General features: G+C 41.3%; 1 protein-coding gene across 2 annotated transcripts; it reads left to right on the top strand.

Moving 5' to 3' along the window:
• The first annotated feature begins 361 nt into the window (after positions 1-361).
• LMBRD2 (LMBR1 domain containing 2) lies at positions 362-24417 on the top strand. 2 transcript variants are annotated; one of them, XM_083575646.1, is made up of 18 exons: positions 362-818; positions 4708-4935; positions 6355-6443; positions 7493-7588; positions 7964-8131; positions 8876-9086; positions 9539-9613; positions 10653-10766; positions 11409-11592; positions 11919-12100; positions 12919-13052; positions 13753-13858; positions 15962-16059; positions 17761-17864; positions 18463-18509; positions 19240-19345; positions 20247-20379; positions 20601-24417. In XM_083575646.1, exons 2-18 carry the CDS (start codon positions 4762-4764, stop codon positions 20659-20661), a joined length of 2082 nt encoding a protein of 693 aa, XP_083431772.1. In that variant the 5' UTR covers positions 362-818; positions 4708-4761; the 3' UTR covers positions 20662-24417. The 2 variants fall into 2 exon arrangements, with proteins under 2 accessions (XP_083431772.1, XP_083431773.1); XM_083575647.1 differs by having other exon boundaries at positions 366-818; positions 20250-20379.
• The last annotated feature ends 121 nt before the right edge of the window (positions 24418-24538 follow it).

Raw genomic sequence — 24538 nt, 5'->3', positions numbered from 1 at the left:
TCTCCCATGCATATCACGCAGGGCTTCCTGCCAGGTTAAATGCTCATAGGATTGCAGCCTCACAGTGCAATCCTAGATCTGTAAAGTTGGAAGGCATCCCCAAGGGTCATCTAGTCCAACCCCCTGCAATGCTGGAATGTCAACTCAAGCATCTATGACATACGGCCACCCGGTGCACACCTTACAAGCAAGCCACGTTCACTTCAGATGGGGCTTACACTCAAGTAAGCGTGCTTAGGGCTGCTGCAGCCGTAGTAAACCAAATAGGTACGGCATCAACAACAACAGCTTTCGCGATGGCTCCTGGGCATTGTAGTCCTATTACATAACCGAACGGTCCGTAAGACTCCTTGCGCATGCGCACAGCAGGGGAGCTCCCGCAATGGCTCCTGGGCGTTGTAGTCCCGTGCTGTGAAAGGGTTTTTATTTTTTTCCATGTATATTTGTGTGGGTTGATTTTTTTTCTCTCTCTCTCTCTCCCGTTTACCCATACTTCCTCACGGGCTTGAGGCCGAGTCGTGACGAGAAGGCGGCGACGGCGGCGGCGGCGAGTCATTGGGCGAAACAGGAAATGTCAGGCGCGGCCGTGGCTCTGCCGGCAGCCGGCTTTACTGCTCCGCTGACGAGAGCCGGGCCTGGTGCCTGAGGAGAGTCCGCCGAAAGACGCCGGAGCCTCCTGTGAGGGGAAGCCGACTCGGGAGACGGGGCCGCTTCGTCGCGCGGTAACCTGGCGGAGGCCGGAGCCGGAGCAAGTGGCTCAGCTGAGAGGCGAGCGGCGGACGATGGAGCCGGGAGAGGCCTCGCCCCGTCAGCGCTGAGTAAGTTCCCGAGGTGGGAAGAGACGTTTCTCCCCAAATTTGGAAAACAGATGCCACGAGTCTTAAGCTGGATGCGTCCCATCCATCGTAGCGGCGGAGGCTGCGACCCGCTCAGCCTGCTTTCTCCCTGTGGGCTTCGGGGCACCGCTTCGCTGCCTCGTCTTCGTGGTCCTGTGAATGTGGGCCAGAAAGAGAGAGTCAGGTGTAAAAAATACTGTAGATGAGCTGTGCTTAGGGGAGGGGGCGTTGTTGTTGTTCTTGTTGTGTATTTTGTGTTTTCAGTTTGTACTCTTGTAAACCGCCCTGTGATCTTCGGATTGACTGGCGGTACGTAAATCTAAATTAATAATAATAATAATAATAATTATTATTATTATTATTAATAATAATACAGGGGGTATGGCCACTCTAAATTCTGGTAGCGAACGTCTGGTATGTATTGTCTCCTGACAGCCTTTGCAACAGAGAGAACAGTTCTAATAGGTAAAAATGAGGACACACCAGCCACTCTGCAGCAAAATGGGTTCCTCTTGGCTGCTGAATTTCTGAATGCCCCCCCTTTTATGTTGCAAACCACCCTGTGGACTTAGGGTGATTAATACTAGTAATAGTAATAATATATTGTTGGCATCCATCTGTCTTGAGAGACAATGGAGTGCTTCTCCAGGGATGAAGTCAAACAGCGGCATTATTTTATTTTTATTTATTGAATTTATTGAATTTATGTACCACCCTATACTCAGAGGTTTCACAGAAAAGATCACAATATATAAAATCAAAATAAGAACAATAACCCGATAATACCCCCCGATATGTATGGAGGTCCTGGGCTGCCCAGAAGACAAGATCCCACTGATCAGCCTCGCTGATGTGGTTCAAATGAAATCAGAGCAAAATGTTTGGCACCAGCTTCCCACAAGTAGAAAACTAGTGGAGCAGGTATGCAGGGTAAGCTTGAACTTTTATCTATGGTGCTTTTAACTTTTTAGTTGTAGGGGGATACATAATAGCACGATGGATCTCTTAAAAATGGCATTCCCTCTATCAGTACTCCGAAATAGCACAGCTTATTCTGCTGCCACACAATCCACTACCTTGTTCTGTAGCTTGCCTAGGCCAAGCATAGAAGATTGTCCTACAAAACATTAGGTCAAATTCTAACTTTACCACTTCAGGCACTGGGGGCAGCGGGTCATATTATTTTTCCCGTAGTTCTTCCCATGTAAAAGCTCCGTCCGTGTACGTCAGAGAAAAGCTAACCTAAACATTAGTGAGTTTTTAAAGGAGAGGTTCTGGCGCAAAGAAGGAGGGAAATGCTCCCTTTGAAAAGTCCTTTCCCCAGATCAGCGAAACTTAAGGAGCATCTTCTGAAAGGCAAACTTGTGTGAAGGCAGAAAATTGGACATGCATATGAAAAGTGGATAAATATGCCCCTTTGGATTGCTGCCTTGGTCTCATGGAATTTGATGTTTCAGTTTAAACGTTTCATATTGGAAGTCCAGAGGGGACTAAAACAGCCTGATAAATAAAGCTGCCAACAGTTACTAGCTCACTCCTTTTCCCTAGTCGACCAAGAGGCTAGTTGCCTGCCTTTTCTTACTGGAGGAGCAGAATCCCCTTCTCCCCAGGCAGTAAATGCAAGCTAGTAAACAAAATTGCCTTCTGTCTGGCCTGCTGGCAGAAGGAGGATGAAGCAATCTGTCTTTTCCTCTGCCAAACAGCTGCTCACTCACTTCTATGGAATTCGAGGTTGCCTATAGCTTGGCAGGCCAGTTGGGAATAGGTCTAATTTTAGCAATTTTTTCATGTGTGTTTATGATACTCCCTTTTCACAAGCATGGAAAGACTATATACAGGTAAGGAGTGTTGAAATATTCACCCTACAATTCAGAAAGCTTTCAATCACTTAACCTTCACTGAACACATCCCATTGTGAAGGCTGTTAATATATTTTTAGCATTTTTGCATCACTTTTTCCTTGTGCTGTAAAAATGGTAGAGTAAAAATATGTTACCAGACTTTAATAATTCATGCCAATTCTGCCTCTGTACACCCAAGTATGCCTTCTTTATATAACTGCAATTTGCAGTCATTGCATAATGACTTAATAAGCTTTGACAGGTGGAAGCAACTTTGGGCTGTTGAAAAATTCAATAAAATGTAAACATTAAAAAGAAACAGAAAACCCACTGCAAATCTAAAGCAAATAACAACAGGAAAAAAGTCAGGAACAGAAATCGAAGCATCTTAAAAGACCAAAGGTTTTCTGTCTTGATCAGACTATCCCTGGGAAGGGAGCCAAATGGATCTCCTGAGGCATTCTGATACCTGAGCACAGCAACAGGGAAAGCCTTACTACACATTCTTGTCAAATGAGCCTCAGATATTAACGGGATATGTGATAGGGCCTCTTCAGACAATCTCATAGTAAACATGCTACTATGGTGGGAAGCAGTTCTTTAGGTATCCTGGTCTGAAGCTGTTTGGAAAATGTTTGAACACCATATTTTTAATTATGGAAATTGTCCAGAAATGCTTTCTTTGTAACTTCCAGTACTGCCTTCAACCTGCATTATACTTTAGGTGAACTATTTCCCACTCTTTCTGCTCTCATGTATGTCTGCAGTGTTGAAGTTCTGAGTAGGGATGACTAACCTGTGGCCTGTCAGATGTTGTTGGGCTATTATCTCTGGTTGTTGGCCATGTTGGCTGAAGCTGATGAGAGCTGTTATTCAACAACATCTGGGTGGCCACAGGTTAGCCACTCAGGTTTATACAGCATTTTGGGGGCCAACCTGGATATGATGGCAACATGCTGAACATAGAAAAAAGTCTATTTCCACAATCCAAATAAAGCGGTGAGGAGTGATTGGAGCACACCATGCTGGGAATCTGAACCCTTGCTTAACCTATACACCCCTCTTGCTTTGTAGAAAGGCTTTCCCCCTCTAGCTGGGCTATTAAACAGACAGTAGCCTTGCTGGTAGAAAAACAGCTTAAAAATAAGTGGGTTTGAGTAAGAAACTGGGAGAAGGTGCATGTTCCTTCTGTTCTGCCTTGCTATCATTTAAATTGGCCACTCCTTCAGCTGACAGGGAATTGCAAGGTACCCCAAGCCAAGTAGAATAAACATGTATAGAAGGGGACTTCTAGTGATGCTGCTTATTTTCGAACATACTTCCATAGCCAGGGTGAGTGTTTTTAGAGACTTAAATTGCACTTAAAGGCTATTAATGCCATTCTGAAGGCATTATTACTGTTTCATCATAATGTAAGATGACTTGAAATCAAATTAAAGTGCTGTAAAGCGCGTGGGGGAGAATTAACAGCCAAGATGCAGATTAAGAGCACAATCATACACATCCCAAAGTCAAATTGGCAAGAGCTACGAGTTAAGCCTAAAAAAACCCCACTTTAGATTGTGGTCCAAAACTAAATACTAGGCAAACAATGAAATCTACTGACTGTAAAGGTTTTTGGGATACTTTGATGTATTTATGGCCATCAGCTCTTCATTTCCTTAGCATTTCATCTGAAATGCTACAATATAGCTAGGTTCAAAGTAGACCTGTATTTTGTGGTGGGTGCACACAGTGATGATTGACAGGTACAGAACAAGCCAGGATATTAAGCCATGGTTTGCAGTCGGCTTAATATCTAAAGCTGTTAATCATAATTTTCTGGTTCTGATAAAACAGGGAACTTATAGGTAACGGGAGACTTCCATGTTTGGTTGTTCGAAGGAAGTACTGTAGCAAAGTGACTGCATGCATCGCCATATGGTTCATTCATACCTATTAATCCAAGTTGTGATCTGAATGCAGCCAGGATGTTTATTGCAAATCATCGACCAGAGAACTTAATTAAACGTTGTTTGTTTTTATTATAGCTATGACATTATTATAGATGAGCTATACGACCTGGTTGGAGTCAACGGACAATAATGAGTGGTGCAGCTTTGGGCATTGAGATAGTAGTTGTCTTCTTTCTGGCATTAATCATACTACATCGGTATGGAGACTTCAAAAAACAGCACAAGCTTGTGATTGTAGCTACCCTACTTGCTTGGCACCTCTGTTTTCTCATAGTATTTATATTGCCTTTGGATGTCACAACGGTAAGGAATTTCATTTTATTTCCCCACTTTGTATGAAAGTTGATTATTATGCACAAAGTGTTCTAGGTAGGAGTGGCAGATTTTCTTTTATTAAGTGGGCAGTACTGATACTTCTAAAAAGTTGTATCAAGTTGCATAAAAGCTTTGATTTTCAAAATAATCCTTTGTCAGCAGGCAATATTGGAAACAATTAAAAATAAAGAGTGAGTGAGGATTTGGACATCCACTATATGCCACTGCTCTGTCTAGAATGAAATTTCAGCTTGGCTCCATTTTGATTGTTGGTATTTACAGCCCCCCAGCCCTTTTGTAGCTGTTATGCCACAAAAGTTACAGTGGTTAAAATGAGGCACAACTCACCAGCTTTTCCCAGCCCTACCTCTTTGAAGCTCTCCAGCACTGTTCATTACCCTCTTTTTGCCAGGGCTAATTTGAACTAGCACTAGAGGAGCACAGCTGCTCTCTTGGTCCTAGAAATGCCACTCATGGCCTATAGTAAGGCCTTGACCCTCCCCATTCTGACAAGTTGCTTGCATGTAGGAAGTTTCCCCAGCATGAGTATGACTGCTGATGGTTATGACCCACAGTAAACGGGACCAGGTCTGGACATGCAGACCCATGCTCTGCTGCTCTGATCAGTGGATTCCTTCTATGGCAGGCATAGGCAAACTCGGCCCTCCAGATGTTTTGGGACTACAACTCCCATCATCCCTAGCTAACAGGACCAGTGGTCAGGGATGATGGGAATTGTAGTCTCAAAACATCTGGAGGGCCAAGTTTGCCCATGCCCATTCTATGCTAATACATGGCTGCAAAATACATACCTGGAAATGGTGCATTATAAGTAAAGCTAATTTACTTATGGTGAAAATGAGTACAGGTGACTCCCCATTTACATGGAGGTTACATTCCGAACCCCCATGCGCATATGCGAAGTCGCGTAAAATGGGGAGTTGCCTGTATCAGCTCAGCTGATGAGTGGGGAAGAACCTTTCCCACCCATCAGCTGTGTGAGAGCCACCCTGTCCCCATGGCTCTTGCGTATGAGTGGACGGACATTGTGGCTCTCACACAGTTGATGGGTGGGGAAGTGACTGCTGCTGCGCTACCACACATGTCAGCAGTTAGGCGGAGAAGCCTTCTCGCGAGGAGATCCTCCCCATAGCCTGAAGAGGATGTTCTCTGGGAAAAGTCTCCTTACGAGCTAGGACTCCTCTCCAAGATGCTTCTGGGATCCCGACACTGCATGTGTGCATGGTCACGTGCAAATAGAGCATGCATAAATGGGGAGTTGCCTGTATTGGATTTAAATATGCAACTAAATTAGCAGACTTCTTTATAACCCTTCCCCCCACCCAGAAATATCATTTCACTTTTCTCTAATAGCTGACTCTTTTTTTTGTTGTTGTTGTCCTCTAGACTATATACAATCGATGCAAGGTTAATCTGAATTCTAGTCCACCTGAAAGTACCACCAGTAATGTTTCATACACTACTCCTGCTCCAAGGTACTTATGTTCTTATGCACAGCAATCTTAAACTACTTCTTTTCTGTGACTAGAAAATGAGTTAAACCTCTCATTTTAAAAGGTTTCTATGCATTTTAAAATCTGGTTGTGCTTTAGAAGTTGTATTATTTCAAGTACTGCTCTAACTGGAAAATTTGGATGGGGGGGAACGTTTAGTCAGAGTATCCCTTCCCTCTTGCCCTGGCTTATTTCCTAACTACCACATCTTAAAGTGGAAAGGTATCACATAGCATTTCACAAATGCCTAAGATTATCTTGGTGTCCCTCTAGGAAGAGTCAGTTTGTAGTTTGTGGAGTAGCTGCTGAAAATGCTCTGCACCTAAGAGATCTAGGTGGCAAAACGCCACTCTTAATTATTGTGATGGGATATATAGTGGGGGGAAGGCAATCTTTACAGCCTGCAAAGCCTTTGGCACATCATTGACATCAGTTGCTTGTAGGTTTAGTTGGCCAGTAAGATTACCTGCAAACCTGTGGGAAGCCAGAGTAGGCACTGGACACTGTGAACCAAATTTCTTCTCTGATTCCTCCTCTGCCGTATGACACATTATAGGCATGCATTTTAGGAGGAAGATTGAAGTTAAAGAATCATTGTAAAGTCTGAGTAATCCACAAGTTATGATGTATAACCCATATTGAGAAGGGTGGAAATTTGCATTCATGTGTGATGATGGAATAATTATAGCCGAGGTGTTATTCTAAGCTTCAGCTTGACTCAGAGAAATCAATTTAATTTGCATGTATTGCTTTCATGACTTTTAAATAGTGCCCATTATGTGAATTACTTCGGCCTTTTTAAAAGGGCTTATATGATTGTTGTTTCTGGGTTTTTTTAAAAAACAAAGCAGCATGGATTTCTGAATATCACAGTGTTCTGTTTCTGACTAATTTGTGATTTTCTGAACAAAATAATTAATGTTACTTTGCAATAACATAATCTTTTTTTGAAACAACTAAACATGACTTTAGGAGAAAAAAATGATGCTTTCTTCTTTGTTATACATAAATCTGCCCTTCTTTCTTTACAGAAAACATGAATGTTTCAAACCATGGAGTTATATCCCTGATGGAATTATGCCAATATTTTGGCGGGTGGTATACTGGACATCACAGTTCTTAACATGGTAAGGAACTGGAGAAACTGCTGGAATATTTGAAACAGCTCAAATGAATACATTCAAAGGAACAACATTTTGTTTAGTATTGTTTAATATGTAGTACTAGGTGGCTGACCATTCAATGTAGAACTTTTGGTTACTTTAATCCAGGGTTAGCCAATGTAGTGCCCTGCAGATGTTGCTGGACTACAGCTCTCAACATCCCTGACCATGCTGGCTGGGGCATATGGGAGATGTAGTCCATCAGATTTCAGAAGTTATAGCCACTGTTTTTCCAAGGCCTACAGTTATGTTTTGTTTCAAGCATGTTATGCTAACAAATGAATAGTGGATAGGTAAGATGAAATGGTTTTGTTCATTAATTTTGTTGTTTGTTTCTAGGATTCTGTTACCTTTTATGCAGTCATATGCAAGGTCAGGAGGCTTTTCCATTACTGGAAAGATTAAAACAGCACTAATTGAAAATGCAATCTACTATGGGACATACCTTCTGATATTTGGAGCATTCTTAATATATGTGGCTATAAATCCAAAGTTCAACCTGCAATGGTAAGATTTGCTATACACTTTTATATCTTTATATATTGAAGATTTTGTTTTAGTACAAAGTTGATTTAAATCTATGTTATGGGGTTATATTTAGAGGACATATTTTATGTCACATATAGTGAAATACATATAGTATTTTCATAAAATTGGTTTTTTTCAGAAATTGTCAGACTGGGAACCAAAAGCTAATTTGGGCGTAGGCAAAGTTTTGTCACTCCCCTTGCCCCTGAAATTTCATTTCAGTGCTGATGGCATGCTCTGTTTTCAGCAGGGATCGACTCCACTCAGGAGCTCCAATCATGTTTGCAAGTAGAACCAATCCAAGCAGGGCTTGCACTGCCAAATTCAAAGGGTGGCAATTCAAGCCAGAAACAAAAGAACACTCAGAAACGCACTATAAGGCTCCTAATCGTTCCTCTAAGTCTGTGGCCTTACATATGACATGGGTGGGGTATTATTATTATTATTATTATTATTATTATTATTATTATTATTATTCAAGTGTGGAGCAGGTGGACACAGCTGGTGGGAAACTACCTCACAGATCAAATCAACAATGATGGCAGGCCTAGTGTGCAAAAGGGTCCCCATCTCTGATTTAATGCTTCACACATAATGAGGGTCATCTGCAAAAGAAATGTATATCTAAATTAAAAAATAAAGGGGAGAGAGTGAATTTCTATTTTTAATTATATGAGTGAGCTTTGTTTGCATAAAGATCATTAGTACTTATTTCTATGTTAGGAGTCAACTTCAGACAATTGGAATAGCTGCTGCCAACACCTGGGGCCTTTTCCTTTTGGTGCTGCTGTTAGGGTATGGCCTGGTTGAAATTCCACGCTCTCACTGGAATGGAGCAAAGAAAGGTTACCTTCTTATGAAGACTTATTTCAAGGCTGCTAAACTGATGACTGAGAAGGCAGATGCAGAAGAAAACTTGGAGGATATAATGGAGGCAAGTTAATTCTGCAACCTAAGTGTGGATGGTAGATAAGACCCTCATTTGCTTTGGAGATTAAGGTACATTAGAGCAAAAAAGTCACAAAATATCTCAGATTATATCCTATGCTTTGCTTATGCAAGGGGAATTCCCTGCTCCCCGATGGTTTGATATTCCAGTTTGTTTCATAAGCCAAAAGCAGCCAAGTTGTGTCTTCCCCCATCTCCCCCTGCCCATCTTCTCCACCATTTTTTCCACCACTTTTTGCCGCCAGGATGAAATGAAGTCATAAATAAGAATGCATTGCTGGCAGTTTGATAGAAGTCCTACTGCAATCTTATTTTCAAAAATATTTTTAACTTTAGCAGCATTGCATCTTGCTGAATTGCACATGAATTGAAAGTGGTGTGGGGACTCAACTACACCTTATACTTTTAAAAAGTGTTTCTGGTCTCTCTTTTAAATAGGAGGTTCGCAAAGTTAATGAAAGCTTCAAATACAACCACCCTTTGAGAAAATGTGTGGACACAATATTAAAGAAGGTAACAAATTGATCTTTGCAATATTATTGAATAGCACGTTTTATCATGGGTAATGAAAATACCACTCAGCATGGCAAGGCTTGTCAGCCTAGTTGCCTGGCCAAGGAGTTTGCTCCCTCCTCTTTCCCTTATGCCATGACATTGTCAGCTTGACTGGCTGGGGTCTGTCCTAAATCAATCAATCAATCATGGTGCAGAAGCAGCAGTAAAGGTAAAGGGACCCCTGACCATTAGGTCCTGTCGTGGCCGACTCTGGGGTTGCGGCGCTCATCTCGCTTTATTGGCCGAGGGAGCCAGCGTACAGCTTCCGGGTCATGTGGCCAACATGACTAAGCCACTTCTGGAGAACCAGAGCAGTGCACGGAAACGTCGTTTACCTTCCCACTGGAGCGGTACCTATTTATCTACTTGCACTTTGACATGCTTTCGAACTGCTAGGTTGGCAGGAGCAGGGACCGAGCAACGGGAGCTCACCCCGTTGCAGAGATTCGAACCGCCGATCTTCTGATCGGCAAGTCCTAGGCTCTGTGGTTTAACCCACAGCGCCCCCTAGAAGCAGCAGTAGTTTGGGGCAATTGGGATACATGGAAAATGTGTATAAGAATGGAAGGTAGAGTTTTTCCATTTATTGATTTAATATTCTGTCCCTCTCCCAACAGCTTTTGCAGCAAAAATCAAATCACAAAAAAGCTGTTGCATCACTGTTACCTGTTACTACCCCATCTCAGCAGCAAACACTTGTAGCCAAGAAGAGTGCTGCAGCACTCATCACAGCAATTTCTCTGGCTGAAATGGTGCTATCCTATAACACACTCTCCTCCACAGGGAGCTATTCTGGCTCCTGTTGCCACTTTAGAGGGTCAGAAGGAGAAGATGAGAGGCAACCCCTACTCTCTTTCTGGCTGGAAAGTCTTGGCCTAGAAAAAGGAAGGATGTGAGTGTCCTTTCAGCTGCTTCTTATGAGGGTTTCAGGCTAGCTTTGCTGTGGTGATGTGTAGTGCTGTTAATATGTGTTGAGACTATTATCTTTTCATTTCAGTGTCCTGTTGAGTATCAGGAAAGAATGGGTAGGAACATGGATGACTATGAAGACTTTGAAGAAAGGCCCAATACTTATCCGACAGAGAAAAACCTGGCTAAACTTCATAAGCAGGTAACTAGATAGCTTAACTGAAACGTGTATTAAATTTATGTAGAGCTATTCCATTTCTAAGTGAATCCACATGTGCAGACATCTGCAGTCAACTAACATGGTTTGTATATGTATTCCAAAAGAGTTTGTTTTTCTAATAGAACTGGTGTGCATCTGAACCAATAATTGATTTTTTTTTTAATATTTCCAAGGCGGTTGTAAAAACTTGTGCAGAAGTCACTCAAAGCATGAGAATACTTAGCCTGGATGCTGCAGGGGAGGCAGGAGAAAATTAATCAAAGGCTAATAAATCCCAAAAAAGTTACAGTGAAAGAGGAGTCTCTGTGTGTTTAATGGCATGTCACAAATTCTACTTTGCAACTTTGGACTGTGAATTCATAAGACGTAACTGGTGGCCATAGACACTGCTGTGCATGGGAAACTGTTTTCAGTTTTAGTTTGGTGTGTGCATTAGTGTGTGGTACATCGCTTTGAGATATATGAGTAAGGCAATAGAATAATAATAAAATGTGCATTTTTAAGGAAGTAGTATTTTCCTCACTTGGTGGAATATTTGAGCCATTTGTTCTGTTTATTTATCTCTCTTCTGCCACCCTGGAACTATTGCCATAGATAATTAGAATGTTGTTTTTGTTTCCGTAGGTAATTTATTCTGTTCAAAGGCATCGTCGTACTCAGGTCCAGTGGAGAATTCTTTTAGAGCAAGCCTTTTACCTGGAGGATGTGGCAAAAAATGAAACCAGTGCAACTCATCAGTTTGTTCATACTTTTCCATCTCAAGAACCTGAAAACAAGATTGCTCGGTATCTTTATACACCAACTGTTGGTAAGTGTTGTTCTGCATATTATAGGATACAAAATGCTAGAAAACAAATAGTAAAAGCTAAAGTCCATCACAGCACACTGCTCATATCACTCCAACCTGCGCCAGCAGTGCACACACACGCAGTTACAATAGGCTGTGGGAGAAAAGGATGTCTGTTCATTTCTCCTGTACCCAACTTAAAGTCCTCTTTCTCATCATAATAGTAGTTATTCATTTCTACAGCGGCTGTTAGAGGAAATGAGCTGCTTTGAAATGATTTTTACATTTCCTTCCCTTGCTATTTCCTCGTTTAATAACCTCTTCAGTAATCGTGTATATTTTTCCAGAGTGGTACTGGGAGTGTCTGCTGAGGCCATGGTTTCACAGAATCCTTGCAATTATTTTGGCCACATTTTCTATCATTGTCGTATGGTCGGAATGCACGTTCTTCAGCACAAGGCCAGTTCTGTCTCTGTTTGCAGTCTTCATAAAACTGGCAGAGAAGAATTACAACTATTTCTACATAGAGGTCAGTTTATCAACTCTTAATGACATTTGGGACTTCTAGAGTAATTTGCTTGTTTCTTAAATGCTTGTATCTTCTGATAATTTTAGAGTTGGAGTTTGAGAAAGAACGTTTGGAGGGAGCAATTGTGGTGGAGTTCAGGGGATTTTTGTGGGTGGAGTTTGGCTTTTCAGATGGTGTTCCTCACAGTACGTGATTTCATGTATATGTGTGGTACAGGAATGTTACCCCCATGTAAGCGAGGAAATGTCTGTACATAGTAATCTCATAGCTGTTTCTTTTGGGCGGAAAAAAGTAGAATGGTCATGCAGCTGATTGGCAGCTGATCCCATGGTACAGGCTTATTCTCACTAACTTTTCTCCATGCAATCAAGTACAGTGACTTGTGACCTTGCAGAGAAATATACAGTTGTACCCTGGAAGTCAAACGAAATCTGTTCCAGAAGTCTGTTCGACTTCCAAAATGTTTGAAAACCAAATCGCAGCTTCTGATTGGCTGCAGGAAGCTCCTGTTCGGGTTCCAAAGGAGCGTTTGCAAACCAGAACAATCACTTCCGGGTTTGTGGCATTCGGGAGCAAAAATGTCCACGTTCCAGGGCATTTGGGATCCAAGATACATCTGTAGAAGTATGAATAAGTCCAAAGAGCATGTCATTGGTAGGCCCTTGTTTTGTGCACCATGCAAACAGTGTTATTCACACCTTTGCATTTGCAGTCTGTTCTCACTCTTTGTATAAAGAATGCATGATCAGTTTATAAAGTAGCTAACAAATCAGATTATACTTACCTGACTGTGAATGCAATCTTTGTCTGTTTTGCAGATGGCTTGCTTCTTGACCATCTTTTTCCTCAGTATCTGTGTTTACTCTACTGTCTTCAGGATCCGTGTATTCAACTATTACTACTTAGCTTCTCACCATCAGACGGATGCATATAGTTTGCTTTTCAGTGGCATGTGAGTAGTTAATTAATGCATTTCTTGGATAGCTTTAAATAGTTAGAGGTGAGGCAATGCAAAAATTACACTATAACATACTTAGTTCATAACCCAGGTACATCCAGAGAACACTATCTTCCTTGATTTGGATTCACCTCAAATACAGTATATCAGTGTTGGGAAGTCTCTTGTCCATTAGCCTAATTAGGTCTGCCAGGCCTTCCCATTTAGCCCATGATACCGTTTTGCCCAAGCCACACCCACCTGTCCTACACTAGATGTCATGTATGATGTCAGATGTGAGACAGGTGAAGACACAGCTTCCTGCTAAAAGCAGGATTTGCAGGCGATGCCAATCAACTGATCACCAGGATCCATAAAGTTCCATGGAAAGGAAAATGAGTGTCCTGACCTCAATTAGACATCAGGCCAACTAACCAAATAGATTCCCACCCCAATATATGAAGGCTGATAGTTGGTGACAATTGCATGTTGAACAGATACAAATGTTGGCTATTTTGTTTACTACTAAGCATTGAAAGAATCTATGACAAAGAGTACTCAAAACATGCAATGGGTATACATGAAAAATATAGATACAGCTCCTAGATGTTTTGATAGTTAGCATTGGTTGATAAGAACTTAGTAATGTGGAAGGAAGATGGAGATGCCAAATACAGAAGAAAATGCTTCAGAATTGCCAACTCTTTTCATGCAGGCTGTTTTGCCGTTTGACTCCTCCACTGTGTCTGAATTTCTTGGGCTTGACTCATATGGATTCAACAATTGCAAAGAGTTTAGAACAGCCAACTGCATATACATCTGTAAGTAAACAGAATATGTCTTGTAATGCGTTCCAACAGTAGATGTTAAATGGTGTTCACAGATCAAAGTTGAAAGTGTTTTGCCAAAAATGAAAGTTTCATTGAGTAAGAGTCAACTTTCCGGAAGTGATGTTCTGCCTGTCCTTTCCTGCCTCCTGCACACACACCCATCCTGCTTTGGAAGGTGTCCCCACTGGGAAGGAGAAGCTTGGAAAATTCCTTTTGTGCACGTGGAAGTCCATTGCACAAGAAGAATGCTGCAATTGGATATTGTTGATTTCAGCTCAAGATTTCAGCTTTGTTGAGTTTTATCTGACTTCTCTTTTGGCTGCTTTATACCAGATAGAAGCTCATCTTTAGTTCAAATATGTGTACCCGTACGCTGGACCTTGTTTCTGCTAGCAGTAACTGACATATTACGTTACATTACATAATATTACATCCATCCACAGTGAAGCTCTTAAATCCCATTAATCTCAATAGAAGAGGCCCAACTCTTCCATCGAATTAACTGGGAAGAACTTACAGCTACAATCCAAAGCCCAGCCACTGACTTGTGCGGCTTTTTGGAGCAACAGGACCTTGCACACAGCCCTGCTGTACATAGTGGCAGAATGAAATATGGGGCAGTGGGAGGATGATCTCTGCACCAGCCAGGAGCTGGTGCAGTAATCCACCCAGGTCTTACCACACAAAGGCAGCTGAATAGATCCTGAGCTAGCTCAGCCACTCCCCACCTCTGGAATGCCACCTGAAGGGATCTCCCAGCGGCACACCTGTCCTGGAGAGCATAGGAGAGAGCCCTTTATTAGCAAAGTGATGCTGGCTTCACTCCATTGGTAGTGGCTGGCAAGAGGCCAGCAGAGTTGGGTGGAGGAATGCCTATAAACATAAACATAAACATAAACATAAACAACACCAAGTCCAGTGCAATGATTTGCATTGCTCTACCCCTTTTTGTTGTATTTAATTAGGCATCTAGCATAATCATGGATTTCTAGCCTGCCCATTCTTAATAAAAACCAGTGCAATAAAATACTATGTGCAAAATGGCTCCATGACGGCTTATCCTTCCTGCTGAAGGTCAGCCCCCACAAAAGAATGTATTCTAGTTCTAGAGTTCTGTGGTTTGACGGTAACTACCAAAAGCACCCCTCTGTGCACCTTTGTTGTACACAGCTTGAGTCTAAACTGAATAATGAAATGGCACTTGCAGCAGATCAAGGTCATTGCAATGAAATATGCAGCCCCCACCTACTTGAGGCATTGAGTAGTTAGCAGAGCTCCTTGAACTGCATCGGGACTGCCATGGAAACGGAACATGCCACTTTTCTGCCAGCAGGTGGGAGCACAGAGCAAGTTGTTAGAGCTGCATCTAAAAGCTAGCTGTTAAAAAAAGTTAATCACCCACCATGGCCCCCTCCACCTCTTCCGTCCTTTTCTTCCTGATGTAACACTAATGTCTCAACAAACTAAACTGACCTGTAGAAAATGTAACTTGAAAAAAGAGACATTGCACACACTTTTGCAAACCAAGAAATCTTTAATAAAAAAGATATTTTTAAAAAATAGTACTTTGAGTTGGTGTATTTAAAATGGGCATCAGACCTCCCATTCCAGTTGATTGTATTGGTACAAGCTCATGAAGAGGTAGACCATAAAACCAACATCCTTGCTGGTTGTCATCTGTGGCAAATTATAATCCAGTTTTTGTTCTTTGGTAAGTAGCTGCCAGTAGTACTACAATGTCCCAATTATGGAATTTCACAACAGGTACCAGCATTGTTAGCACTCTTGTGCCAAGTAAAAACATACTTGTTAGCTCAAGCCTTTGAAGGATTTTTGTTAGCCTACCATAGCTCTAATTACAGTGGCAATCTGGGGTTTTAATTACTGATTTTGTTACTGCTTTGTTTGCTTTTGTTGGCTGTGGAGTTAATTTGAAGGGTAACCTGCCCTGTGATTTTCATATGAAGGATGGAATATATGCATGATGTACATTAGTACAATATAGGTTCTAATGCCTAAAAGTTGCAGTAACGAAAACACCTGAGCGGTGATCAGAATCGCCATATTAAACCTCTGTTGCTTTTTGCCTCCCAGATTATGGGATCCATGAAAGTGTTGTCCTTCATTGCAGACGGATTTTATATCTATTATCCCATGCTGGTTGTCATTCTTTGTGTTGCTACATACTTTAGGTAAGTAACAAGTAATTCAGATTTATTTTGTTTGCTGGGATATTTGAAATAGCTAGTCTGTTCCTTCACCCGTATATTTGGGTGTTTCCAAAAAGGTTGGGAAAACGTAATTAAACAGATGCCATCAGTGCACAGTAATAGAAATACCAACATTCTTTGTTAGCATCAACCTTCAAGTGCTTAGTCACCCATGCTTCCTTTGTTTTTGTAACACTGCTTCCAGTTAAGTTCGTTTATGATAGCAGGCTTAGTGTTTACCAGCAGAGTAAGCCTCTTGAGTTAGCGTGGGTAGAAAAAGATGGGATACAAGACAAGCTCATAGTCAGGTAATAAGTGACCAGAATGAATTTGTACCATAGAATTTAGAGCAAGTTATACTCTACCCGATGCTGGTGGTGCTGTGGGTTAAACCACAGAGCCTAGGACTTGCCGATCAGAAAGTCAGTGGTTCGAATCCCCGCGACGGGGTGAGTTCCCGTTGCTCAGTCCCTGCTCCTGCCAATCTAGCAGTTCGAAAGCACTTCAAAGTGCAAGTAGATAAATAGGTACCGCTCCGGCAGGAAGGTAAACGGTGTTTCCGTGCACTGCTCTGGTTCACCAGAAGCGGCTTAGTCAGGCTGACCATATGACCTGGAAGCTGTGCCAATAAAGCGAGATGAGCGCCGCAACCCCAGAGTTGGTCACGACTGGATCTAATGGTCAGGGGTCCCTTTACCTTTACTATACTCTACCCACCCCATAACTGGTGTCTTCTCCCATATTTTACGAATTGTGACTCCAGCAGTTATATTCTATTGTAGGTATTCATAAGTTGATGATGGTTCTTGGTACATACACTTCAGCATAAAATGTATTTTAAGGATTTTAAAGGATCTCGACTTTCATTTCTTTATATTCAACTGGACTTCAGATTGCGCCCCCCAAAACCCACAGTTTCTCCACATGTACCATATAGGTAAAGGTACCCCTGCCCGTACGGGCCAGTCATGTCCGACTCTAGGGTTGTGCGCCCATCTCACTTAAGAGGCCGGGGGCCAGCGCTGTCCGGAGACACTTCCGGGTCATGTGGCCAGCGTGACGAAGCTGCTCTGGCAAGCCAGCACCAGCGCAGCACACGGAAACGCCGTTTACCTTCCCGCTATAAAGCGGTACCTATTTATCTACTTGCACTTAGGGGTGCTTTCGGACTGCTAGGTGGGCAGGAGCTGGGACCGAAAGACGGGAGCTCACCCCGCCGCGGGGATTCGAACCGCCGACCATACGATCGGCAAGTCCTAGGCACTGAGGTTTTATCCACAGCGCCACCCGCGTCCCTCATGTACCATATAGGTTGACTTAATTTATGTTCATTTCTGCTTTAGAAGTGAGTTGGGGGATCACCTTTCCCAAATCACATTTTTTAGAATTGTGGAGTTGGAAGGGACCCCAAGGATCATCTAGTGCATTTGCATTTATGTGAACATACAAGTGCTCTCCTTCATTCATTATATTATTCTTTTTCTGGCTGAGAGAGCAGAGATGGGGTCAGGAAAGGGAAGTCATAAGCTCAGCTGCCTTCCAATCTCACCCTAGGATTGAGGTCAAAACAGTTTTGAAGTCAAACCCCCAAAAAGGCAGTAGGTCAAATCTCACCTTGCGGCTGATGTCTTATGCTTTTATTTTTTGGCAATGGAAAAAAACTTTCCCCCCTCCTTTTATCAGTTTAGGAACTCGATGTTTGAATCTTTTGGGATTCCAGCAGTTCATGGGAGACAATGAGATGACTTCGGACTTAATTGATGAAGGAAAAGAGTTAATCAGAAGAGGTAAAAAGAAGAAAAAATATTTTATGGTTTTTTATTTTTTTAACTGTTGTAAGCGACTGTAGGGGAATAGACGGAAGCTAGCATCACTGTCCTAACCATGTCAACTCAGAAGTGAGTCCTATTGAATTCAATAAAGTTTACTCCCACACAAGTGAGGTTAGGAATGTAACCTAATATGGCACCTAATACTATATATGTACCTCTGCAAGCAAAATTTGGAGAAAAGAAAGATAAACCAACGACTTTTCAGGGCTACTGCAAATTTGAAACATTTTGTGCATAATTTAATTATTTAATTTTGTTAGTTGGGGAAAGAAGACAGGCTGATAATGCATTAATGGAAAAATGAGTATATTGTACACTGGAAATCAAAGGTGCAGTGAATTTTATAAAAGTTTGTGTTTTCTCTCCGCCGCCCATTTCTCTGATTGTCTTTTTTCACTGTTAAAGTGAAAAAAACAGCAAAAAACACCATTGTTGTTTGAAATTCTGTAAGTTTATATGAATCCATAGAAATAAGTAAAAAAAAAAAAGTACAAGTTCACATTAAATCTACAGAGGAATAAAAAGTAAATGAAAGTATTTTCTCTCTCTTTAGAAAAAAGAAAACGGCAAAGACAGGAAGATGGTGAAAACAGGAGAAGGGTATATATGAACAGCTCATTATTTTTCCCTAGTCAGTAAGAGGCAGCATCAGAATTGAAACACTGTACAAGTATGTGCAGAGTTAAACTTAAAAACCTAAGAGCCCTGATGGCTCAGGCCAGTGTCCTGCCTAGTTCTCACGGTGGCCAAACAGATGTCCATGGAAAGCCTGCAAGCAGGACCTGAGTGCAACAGTACTCTCTCCAATTGACACTCCCCATCAGCTGGTATTTAGAAGTGTGCAGATTCTGACACTGGAGGTAGAACATAGCCATTGTGGTTTATAGTCATAGGTAGCCTTATCCTCAATGGCATGCCTAGCTTTGTATAGTTATATGATTTAGGAGTGCACCAGGTTATTACTGCACATTTGAAACTTGCATTCTGTGTAGAACATCAGTTGCTCACCTTTTGTGGTTTAAAATAAGGCGATGCTATTTTTTATCAGCTGAAGTTGTGCCCCACAGAGTTCAACCGCAGACCTACTTAAGGAACAGGAAAGGTTTTAGACTTGTAGCAGGCAGGTCTACCCCTCTGTTATGCCGGTCAGTCTTTCCACTAATCTCTAATAAGGATCCCGGAGATATATAAAGATTTCAGAAGATTGGAGAGAGTGATTTAATATCATTGCAATAAGAATAATTGTCAAACAATATTATTCTGCTGTTACATGTGTTAGAGGATGTATACAGTCTGTTGTATGTGTTTGGTTTGTTTTGTTTTTGACCAGGAGTGGAAAGAACGATATGGGAACAACCGTGAAGATTCTTCTAGAAACAGAAATGTTCAAGCAGACCAAAAAGAGTCTAGCTTCACAGAGACTAATACAACTAGATGTAAGAGCTTATCTTGTTTGCCATGACTTTTGCTTAACAGAAGTAGTACTGGTATTATGCTGCTCCTCTTTATTTCAGATTTAGGTACTTTCCAGCACTGCAGTAAATTAGGCTGCATCTATACTATCCATTGTGTAACCAGCATCCTATCACTTTAAACATAGCTTCCTCCAAAGAATCCGGGTAACTAGTTTGTAATGGGTACTGAGTTATTAAGAGCCACGATTCCCTCTTCCCAGGGAACTTTGAGAATTGTTGCTCTATGAGAGAAGTAGAGGTCTCTTAACAACTCTTCGGCACCTTTGGAAAGTATAGTTAACAATGTTCTTGGGGCGGGGGGAGGTTTTGACTGTTTAAAGTGGTGTGATACTGCTTTCAATGGATGGCCCAGATAGGGCCTTTGCCTGCTAGCTTTTTTCTCGCTTGTACATTCTGTATTAACATCATGCAACCGAGACAGAGCATTTACACCTCTTTCCTGCCAAGTGATCTCTTACCTTTCTTAAGTGAAGAGTGACTTGCTAGTTCAGGCCTGACCACCTCTTTATTTATCTGAGGATCATAGCTAGTCTTCTGTATTTTGGTTCCAGTCCTGCAATCAGCTATACATGGATTACTCTGCCTCCTAGAGATTTTGATGAGACTTGAGTATGAGCAACTTGGAATCAAGTTTGAAAATAATTAAATAAGTTTATAAACCAGTGCTGAGTGCTGCCTTAAAGCCAGTTGATATGCTGTGCTGATTTTGGAAAATACACATTCTCATGTGAAGAAGAGAAAAAAACTGCTCTTAACCCGTCAAAGCCATATGCTCTGAGCTTTGGAAACCCTGATGGCGTATTGACAGTACCATTTATTTTTGTGTTTGTTTGTTTGTTTAAAAATATTTTTCTTCTTTCAGCAGTAGCTTCTAAGTACACCAGATCAAATGGAAGGAATGAAAGGGACAGAGTTGAGCTTCTTCAAGATGCTGAACCTCTGGACTTTAATGCTGACTCAGTTGGTGAAGAGCCTCTCGACTCCGATTCAGGAAGGTGAGAAATTCAGCAATAAATACAAAGGGATCACATAACTATAAATATCTTATTCTTTCTCTCCAGCCATCATTATATTCTAACTTATATTTAGGATCTTTTATAAGGCAAAATTAGAGCATAAATTTTTAGAGATTATAGCTTGTTCTTCCTTTTCAGGTTTCATAACTTACAGTTGTTTAACACAGGTTCTTCATATAGTTTCTTTATATATTCTACAGGTACCAGCCTGGTGGAAGATACCTGTCGATGTCGCGAAGCAGAATCTTTGACGATGTCTAAACCAACAGTCTTGCATCCATTGCTGTGGTGAATGTCCTTTCAGTAATGCATTCTGCAACCAACATGACCTCACTTTACAAACAGAAAACAGAATGTGGGAAATAAGAAACTTTCCCCCTTTAAAAATGCACTGTGTGTAATTAATTGCCCAGTATGTGCTGGGCTAGAGCATTGGCTTCTGAAACTGGAACCACCTCAGCTGTGCCTTGCCCATCTTTTCTGCCTGCTCCTTGAATGCCACCCCCTCCCCATAATATGGGAATTGTGAGCCATAGGTAGAGAGCAGTATGGCAACAGAGAGAGTGACCCAGAAGGGAGGGAAATGAAGGGATTTGGTGGGTGGGAATGGGATGCTAGGCAGTGAGCCATTGGGGGGGTCAGTCTTATTCTGGGTATGATTTGTTCTGAACTGGAAGACCTTGTGTTGATTTTGCTTAGAATCCTCTCCTGGATTCAATTGTGTATAGGCAGCCACTGATACAAAAAGGCGTTCTGTTGGGTCTTTTACAATTGAATCAGGGAAATAATTCTCAGTCTGTCAATCGTCACTGTAGATTCAGTTTTAAATAAACAAATGTAGGGCTCAGCTGGAGTTACCATTCTTAAATGTTGAAGGTTATTTGGGTTTTCTTTCTGTCCCCTTTCCTTTGTTCCCTTTTTCTTTCTTTTTTTAGAAGGCTGTTGCCCTTTAAAAAAAAATCGCAATGTAGCTGGGTCATTGTAAGTGTAACTTCTTAGTCATAGCTTGATGCAATTGCATGGCCTACCTTCAATTCAAACCATGGGCGTGATTAAAGAAGCCACTCTGGTCAGGTCATAGACTATCATTGACTGGCCTTCACCTCAAGTTTGGGAAAAGCTGGAGAGGTTTAAGGGCAAATCTCTGCAAAATACCTTCATCATCTGGAATGCCTGCACATCAACCATCTGAATCGAGAATGATTTCTGTCAGCCTTATATGCATTTGAATGGTATTAGCATGCATGATAGGAAAGACCCAATAGAATCTTAAATGTTCACTAGCACTGACTTAAATCATAGATACTGGCACATGCTTAATGAAGAGGAAAAAATATACCAGAGATTTTATGTATAATAGCTGCAGATGAAAATCTATTTCAGCTAAACCACACTTAGTGGCTCTGTCTGTGCAAAGTGTTAATTTCTACTGGAGGCAAAGTCATCACTTCAAAAATAATGCACTGTTCAAATAGTTCTTGAAGTGTATGAAACCACACCTTTCCTTTTGAAGAAGTGAACTTCTCTGCAGAGTAAGATTCCTTAATAGTGAACAGCACTAGTGGCAACCTAGTTCTTTTGCCTTTTACAAGGAATTCGCATTTTCATGATACATGTGCTTTTTGCACTCAGCGCAGATTTTCACTGCAAAAGAAAAAATGCTTCCTCTTTCCAAACAGAAATGTCTGTCAGGAAACGCCAGCGAATGCGTCACATAATGGGCTTCATCAGTGCTGGGTGGAAATATGTGACTGTAAATGGGGCTGGAGTAAATAAAAAGCAAATGTCATTTTGAGGGATGTTTGCCAGTATCGTAGGACACCTGGGAATAAGTCCCCTTGAACCCAATAGGGTTTACTTTTTGAGTAGACACATATAGGACTGCACTTGCTTGCTTTCTTAAAATGAAGGCTAATGGTTGGCCGTGACCATATATTGTAAAGCTACGAGGACAGATATCCACTCTTTCTTACCAGCGTGTTTCATATATGAGGAGGAGCTTTTTAACTTATTACAAGACCTTTGGGTATTTTAGGAAAGCAAAGGATTTGAGTGCTTTGTATATTGAATAGCATGGCTGTAATCCTGCAGACAGGCTGTTCAAATTCCATTGATTTTTATAGGACTTAAGGAGCCTAACACTGTGCAAGATTGCAGTCCTTAAACTTGATGTTATTAGGCATGGGTAGAGACTGCTGCTTTCTCCTTCTTCATACCTAAACAAAGAATGTGTGATTCCATATTGTGCATTGCTCCAGTGCTGCCTCGCATCATTGGCTCTTGGCCACGAGGACAAGGCATGACACGTCTATTCACATGCACAGATGTTACAAGGAATGGAGTGGGGGAACAGTAGTGGTATTTATCCATGTCTCGTATAACATTTTAGTTAAGCATTTTAGGATTTAGGGGGTTTTTTTGGGGGGGTGCGCGAAATCAGTGTTAATGTGATTCACAGTAGCTTCAGTGAAGTGTCATTTAAGTAATGCATATGTTGAAAGTATGTTATCTGTCCCTTCAATTAACTGTGATTTCACTTTCATAAATGTTGGAATTCAATAAATGGTCTGATGCTGAATCCCAGTGCATGAAAATCAGTGGGCTCCTCATATATCCTAAGTACGTATAATCCATTAAACATGGCACAGAACATATTTTTAAGCTATATTTTTTTTAATATAAAAAGCCCTAAATGTTTTATTTCTCCAAAATACTGATGGAAAACAGAATGGATTATGATATTAAAAAGGATTTTCACGTGTTGAAAATGCTGGGACTTTTAATGATGTTAACTAGTGCTAATCAGCAAACTGATGTGGGGGATATGTGAAATATTGCACCAGAGATGTCATGTTTTTAATAGTTCATTTCTTTTGAACAAGGGTGTTAAGCCTTTAACCCTCTAGGTGTTGCTGGACAAGCCCCATCACCCCTGAGCAATAGCTCTGCTACCTGGGGCTGATGCAGATTGGGGGCCCATCAACATCTGGAGAGCCACAGGTTCCCCAACTCAACTTTCAACTGATGAAAACATTGCTTTAAGAAAACGCATGCATTGAGACTTCTGAAAGCTCCCTAGTACTTGATTTGGATGATGATGGGTAAAATGCCAAATTGTAGTTTACCTCTCACGTTTTGGAAGGTAAGCAGAGGTTTACTGGAGATCTTCAAGCTGGGCAAGTCCTGCTGAAACTGGTTGATATGGGATGATTTTCAATACAAGTGAGACGAACTGACATTATCGCGAAACACACTGTGTCTCACGGGAGCTGCCTGGGGCTTGGGGGGCAGTGATACTAAGGCAGCCCCGTGTCTGAGGTCACTTTCAGAGTGAGGCCAGGGTTGCTTGGGTGATGTCCCTGAGACTTAAACTGCATGATGCTAATATTTCCAAGATTCTAGTGTCTTCCTCTTTATACACTGCTGTGGAACTTCAAACCAAAACCTAAGTTTTGAAAACATTCTTGCTTTTGCTTAGAGCTCTCTATCTACACTGGTGGTAGCAGAACAGGCCACCAAACAGAATAAAGCACAGGAATGTAGTTTTTCAAGTCACAGTTTCTAAAAATTCTAGTGGTACTTGGATGTGACTGTGTTGAGATTCTGTGGTGGTGTACATATTTGTGATGCTGACCAATTTTTTTGAACTTGTAATATTTTCCTTACACTTAATGTGTTTATAAGAATTTTTAGATTTCTTGTTTCAACTCAGATAAGCGAGAATGCAGTTTTCTTAGCTTCTGCAATCATGCAACACTTGTCTTTGCTACTGTCACTGATTTATTACCCTGTTAATGCCTCATTCATGGTTAAGGTACATGTTGCTCTCCTATTGGGAACAGGAATAACTGCTATGTAAACAGCATTAGGATTTGGAGTCATGAACAGTGAGATGTATATTTGCTGCCAGTGTATAATTATTTATATCTAACAAGGGATAAATGAATCACTATCTTAATAAATTAAAATGTAATGCTGTATATTGGTTGAAATTAAAATTAACTTTATTACATCATGCTTCCCTTGTCAGTGTTTGCTGTGTAATTGTGAAATGCCAGAAAGGTTATCAGGACTGAATACAGAAAATTCAGTAAATTAGCAGAGCATATATTCTTAAGTTGCAATGAGAGTCGTATTC

This window comes from Podarcis filfolensis (assembly GCF_964270895.1).
Source record: "Podarcis filfolensis genome assembly, chromosome: 11".
Classification (NCBI taxonomy): Eukaryota; Metazoa; Chordata; class Lepidosauria; order Squamata; family Lacertidae; genus Podarcis; species Podarcis filfolensis.
The sequence above is the reverse complement of the archived record's forward strand: the minus strand, read 5'-3'. Positions and strand labels throughout refer to the sequence as shown.

Bases quoted from the DNA above. Each gene is read 5' to 3' on its own strand.
- LMBRD2 (XM_083575646.1), top strand. From the start codon at position 4,762: ATGAGTGGTGCAGCTTTGGGCATTGAGATAGTAGTTGTCTTCTTTCTG. The intron at 4,936-6,354 runs GTAAGGAATTTC...GTTGTCCTCTAG, and splicing joins TGCCTTTGGATGTCACAACG to ACTATATACAATCGATGCAA. The intron at 10,767-11,408 runs GTAACTAGATAG...TTGTTTCCGTAG, and splicing joins TGGCTAAACTTCATAAGCAG to GTAATTTATTCTGTTCAAAG.